The sequence below is a fragment of the Mesitornis unicolor genome, unplaced genomic scaffold, assembly GCF_000695765.1.
Source record: "Mesitornis unicolor isolate BGI_N332 unplaced genomic scaffold, ASM69576v1 scaffold15023, whole genome shotgun sequence".
NCBI lineage: Eukaryota > Metazoa > Chordata > Aves > Mesitornithiformes > Mesitornithidae > Mesitornis > Mesitornis unicolor.
The window spans coordinates 21,908-26,426 of record NW_010172697.1 but is presented as its reverse complement, the minus strand read 5'-3'; the positions used below and the strand labels follow the sequence as shown (position 1 = coordinate 26,426).

Below are 4,519 nucleotides of genomic sequence, written 5' to 3'. Positions count from 1 at the left end.
ACACTCCCTCCCAACTCAGTGTGATCTGCAAGTTGTTTCGGTCCCCACAGGCTCAGCACACCCCCATACAGACCTGTCCCTGTTCTTGGTTAGGAGGTTGCGCTCGATGCCCTCCATGAGGTTCTCGAAGCAGAGGTGCATCGCCTGCTGTTTCTCCGGGGGTTGGCTGTTCACTATACTGTTCCTCAAGTCAGAGAAATACTGCAGGGGGACAAGAGAAGGGTGGGTTAATTTTCAGAAGAACGGCCGCCTTGGCTTTGGGACAGGGCATGGATAACAGGGAAGAGGGAGGAAACATGGGACAGCTCTTCAGGTGACTTCTAGTGCCTTTGGAAATGAAAGTGAACAGGATTCACAAGCTGCAGGGGAGGCCTGGAGCCCAACACAACCTCTGCAGTCCCATTTTCTGCTCCTTTCAGCCCAAATTCTCCAGCATCATTCAACCCCAGACCAACTCCTCCAGCTGCAATGGAAGCACAAGTCATTTACCTTTTCATTGAGCAGTATCAAGCCAAGCAGAGGACGAGACATTGACCACTGGTTCCTGCAGTCCTCGAAGATGATGATATTCAGCACTGTCGACAGCATCTGCAAGAGGGAAAGCGAGGTTTAAAGCCAGCCCTTGCATCCCAGCACTCTCCTCACCATGGCACTGAGCAGAGGAGGGCCCAGAGCCCCCATGAAGCGAGCAGAGGAGGACCCAGAGCCCCCATGAACTGAGGAGGACCTGGAGCCCCATGAACCAAGCAGAGGAGGACCCAGAGCCCCCATGAACTGAGTAGAGGAGGACCCAGAAGCCCCCATGAACCAAGCAGAGGAGGGCCCAGAGCCCCCATGAACTGAGGGCCACCTAGAGCCCCCATGAACTAAGAGGAGGACCCAGAGCCCCATGAAGCGAGCAGAGGAGGACCCAGAGCCCCCAGAAGTGAGCAGAGGAGGACCCAGAGCCCCATGAAGTGAGCAGAGGAGGACCCAGAGCTCCATGAAGCGAGCAGAGGAGGACCCAAAGCCCCCATGAAGCGAGCAGAGGAGGACCCAGAGCCCCCATGAAGCGAGCAGAGGAGGACCCAGAGCCCCCAAGAAGCGAGCAGAGGAGGACCCAGAGCCCCCATGAAGCGAGAAGAGGAGGACCCAGAGCCCCCATGAACCGAGCAGAAGAGGACCCAGAGCCCCCATGAATTTTGCTGCAGGCACACGAAGGAGGTGCTGAAAGCTGTCAGGATATTTATTCCTGACATGCTCCATCCTGCTCCAGGAGAAGGATTCTCTCATCTTCACTTCAACAAGGTAACAGCAAGTGTTTAAATACAGAGCACGCGCTCTGGTGCCATGGGGAGCTTCCTCCAGTCCACACGAGGGGCGTCTGTGTTCCCTTCCTCTGCCTCCTTAGGCTAAAGCCAGTATCTAACCCAGCTGGTTTGGAAGATGTAGTTTCTCCTTTTATCCTCAGAAAACACTGTTCCTCGCTCCCAAAAAAGCCTGCTTTTCTTTGCATTTGATCTGCCAGCAAGGACTGAACAATATTCCCTGCTTTCACGTGGGAGTTGTGCTGACGCTTTGACAAGCACCAGCGAGTGATGCTGGGTTAGAGACAGAAATGCACTGAGCAAAGAGGCACATAAAAGTGTTTTGCTCTAAGGTATGGATATCCAGATCCCAGGACAGGGCCCTCTGGAGCAGCAAAACCTCTGGGAGCAGAATTATCTGTCATTAAGCGACACACAGGTACCAAAACGACACAGTTTGTGCTGAGCTAAGCTTGATCTGAGCAAGGAGAATGTCTCAGCTCCCTGTTGATCCTCTGCCATTGCACAAAGAGAAGACAAATCCCAGCAAAGCTCTGTGTGTGTGTATCCGAAATGTCAGGGATGGAGGCAGAGACAGATGGCAGATGTGCTACCAGCTTGTAAAAAACCCCTCCATTATCAAATTGGCCGTTTTGAAGGCAGGCACGAACGCCCATAACCGTATTTCTCTTTAAAACCACCACAAAAGCTCACTCTTGGCTACTTCCTTTCATATCTGCAATGCAAAAATGGTGTTCCTTGCACAGGGAGAGCCAGAGCCCTGAGGCGTGGTTTTGAATCAGACCTAGCGTATGATGAATGTGTAGGAGAGATGCAATACCAGCAAAAAATCCTTGCTGCTCTGGAAAAGCCCCGGGCTCTAGAGCAGGGAGCACGCAGCCTCCACATTACATCATGCTAAGAGAATTCAGGGCTTATCGAGGAGTTTACCCTGCCGTGCCACAACAAGGCCCTGTGCCTTGGGTCTTTACCTGCTGGATCATCTCCGGGTGCTGCTGCATGATGTGCAGGAAGCGGTCGCTCTCCTGGGTCAGAGGAGTGGTCCTCTTCTTGGTGCTGCGAGACAGCTGCTTGAAGAGATAGGTGACAATGTGGTCCAGACAGGAGCAGCAGCCTGTGCAAACCATGGTGTCTGCAGGAAAGGAAAGGAAAGGAAAGGGGGAGGTATTGGGGTACTGCCAGCATTTCCAGATGTACCTGGGCAGGCTCCCAGGGAAACATCACTGTTTATCTGGCTCCTTTTAGGACCCTAAACGTGTCAGCAGCATCACTGACACATTCACTACGTCTGATGTCCCAGCTTTAACAAAGGTGAAACTCCTCCACCCGTGCACAAGGTACGTGAATGGATTTATCTGTTTTTAGCCTGAAATGCATTCAAATCTTCCCCCACTTCCAAATCAAAGCCCTAAGAGCACAAGGGAGAGCAGCAGTAGTTACCTAGTGCAGTGAGGCCTTCTGAAATGGAAGAGAGAATATACATGATTACATGAGGCTCCAGACTGGCTATAAAGTTCATGTGGTCCTGGGTAAGAACTTCCAGCAAGGAATAGTACGACTGGCTGAGCTTGGGATAATCCTGCAGAGAGAGAAAGACTTTTAAGGCCTCACGTAACCACCAGGTAAGGCTTTCTGCTAGATCCAACCCTTTCATTAATCACCTGAAAACTGCTTACTGCATCTCTTGGAAAGAGAACAAACCAACCTCTCTCACAGCATAACTTATGGGCCAGCATATTTTTCCCCCACCACAAGCCTTACAAAGAGGCTCCAGCAGCAAAAGCCCAGCAGGTTCCCAACGCCCCTCTATCAAAACATCTTCCCCCATTGCTTCACTTTTCTAAACGGGGAGTGCTGGCTGACTAATGCCAACGCTGGAGATGCAGAGATAGCACTGGCTCTCTCCAGGTGTCCACAGAGAGTGCCAGATCACACAAAAATCAACGTGCGTGGTGCTGGGCTCAGCACCAGAGCCTCAAAGCTCTGCCACAGAACGGATTTCTGGGTACGAGGTCTGGATAGGAGCAAGACTCTGTAGGTGGACGTCTTCTGTAAGTGCTGATGCACCGAGATCTCTGCCCACAGGCCATGCAGGGAAGAACAACCCTTCGCTTGCAGGAAGTGTTTTTCAGATGGAGCAGCAATTATTTTGCTAATTGCTCTGCTGAGACTTGGGGCGTACCCCGCTGCAGAGCGGAGCAGCAGCGCTGCCCAGCGGGCCCCCTTGGGTGCTGGGGTTGCAGCCTTCACACAGGACCTGTCATCCAGGAGCTGTAATTTCCTGCTGCCTATAGCTGGGGTTCCAGAAAGTGGCACGAGTTCACTCATCTCTGTGATTAAAGCGCTCCTTTACCGTATAATCTTCCAACCCTGCTCTCCCATGTGTGTGCAGCGCCAACCACAGGTGTCAGCTTACCAGAAGGTCGCTGTGAGGGATGGAAAGCAGAAGCTTGATAAAGGTTTGCAGGGCATTGTCCAGGGCATCGTCCCCGTACAGACGGAAGACCCCAAAGTTGACGTAGCTCCCGCTCAGCGCAGCCTTCAGCATGGAGAAGCAGATGGAAATCCCTTTCAGCTTCAAGGCGTAGACTTGATCCTTTGGGACCTCCCCGAGCGTTAGGATACGATTTCCTGCACGAGCACAGCAGCAGATTCAGGATTTCAAGCAACCACATCCGAACCCTTTCTCTCCCCAGGGTGCAGGAAGAACCAAAAGCAGAGCCATAAGTGACTGAGAAGTCAGCCACAGGCACCCAAGATTTAGAGCCCAGCTGAAGGTTAAAAGTGTGGCTCTACTGGGAACCATAAGAGAACCCAACCGCGTGTATTTTTGCTGTGGAAACAGGACAGCACAGGGACAGGGCTGCTCTCCACTTGCTGCCCAGGTTTGCCCACGCCACCTTGCACAAGGGGCTCAGCTGGGCTCCCGCTCCTTGCTGTCATTTCTTTCCTCATATACATGGCACAAACCCTGCCCCTTCTGCTTGCTGCCTACCCAGCACTCCAAGCACAAGCATCTCCCTGTATCTAAGCACGCATTCAGCAAGAGATCTGGCACTGCTCCCCAGCCTGGGCTGGCTCTCGGAGCTGGCGCTGCCCCAGCCCTCGCTCCCCCGCCAAGCGGAGGAGTCAAGGGCAGAGCAGGGCTGCCCGGATCCCACCTGCTCGACACTCACCATACGTCGTTATCATTTTACTCGTTTCTCGGAAGA

The 4,519-nt window shown here is 53.0% G+C and overlaps 1 protein-coding gene across 1 annotated transcript in view; it reads right to left on the bottom strand.

Annotated features, from left to right (window-relative positions):
* Positions 1 to 73: 73 nt before the first annotated feature.
* Positions 74 to 4,519, bottom strand: part of XPO7 (exportin 7) — a gene marked incomplete at both ends in the record, with an annotated part of 26,110 nt that continues 21,664 nt past the window's right edge. The window contains 6 exons of the mRNA XM_010180479.1: positions 74 to 201; positions 490 to 588; positions 2,279 to 2,439; positions 2,748 to 2,886; positions 3,724 to 3,938; positions 4,484 to 4,519. The exon at positions 4,484 to 4,519 is cut by the window's right edge and continues 71 nt beyond it. Of these exons, the coding sequence (XP_010178781.1) occupies positions 74 to 201; positions 490 to 588; positions 2,279 to 2,439; positions 2,748 to 2,886; positions 3,724 to 3,938; positions 4,484 to 4,519 (778 nt within the window). The remainder of the gene's footprint in view (positions 202 to 489; positions 589 to 2,278; positions 2,440 to 2,747; positions 2,887 to 3,723; positions 3,939 to 4,483) is intronic.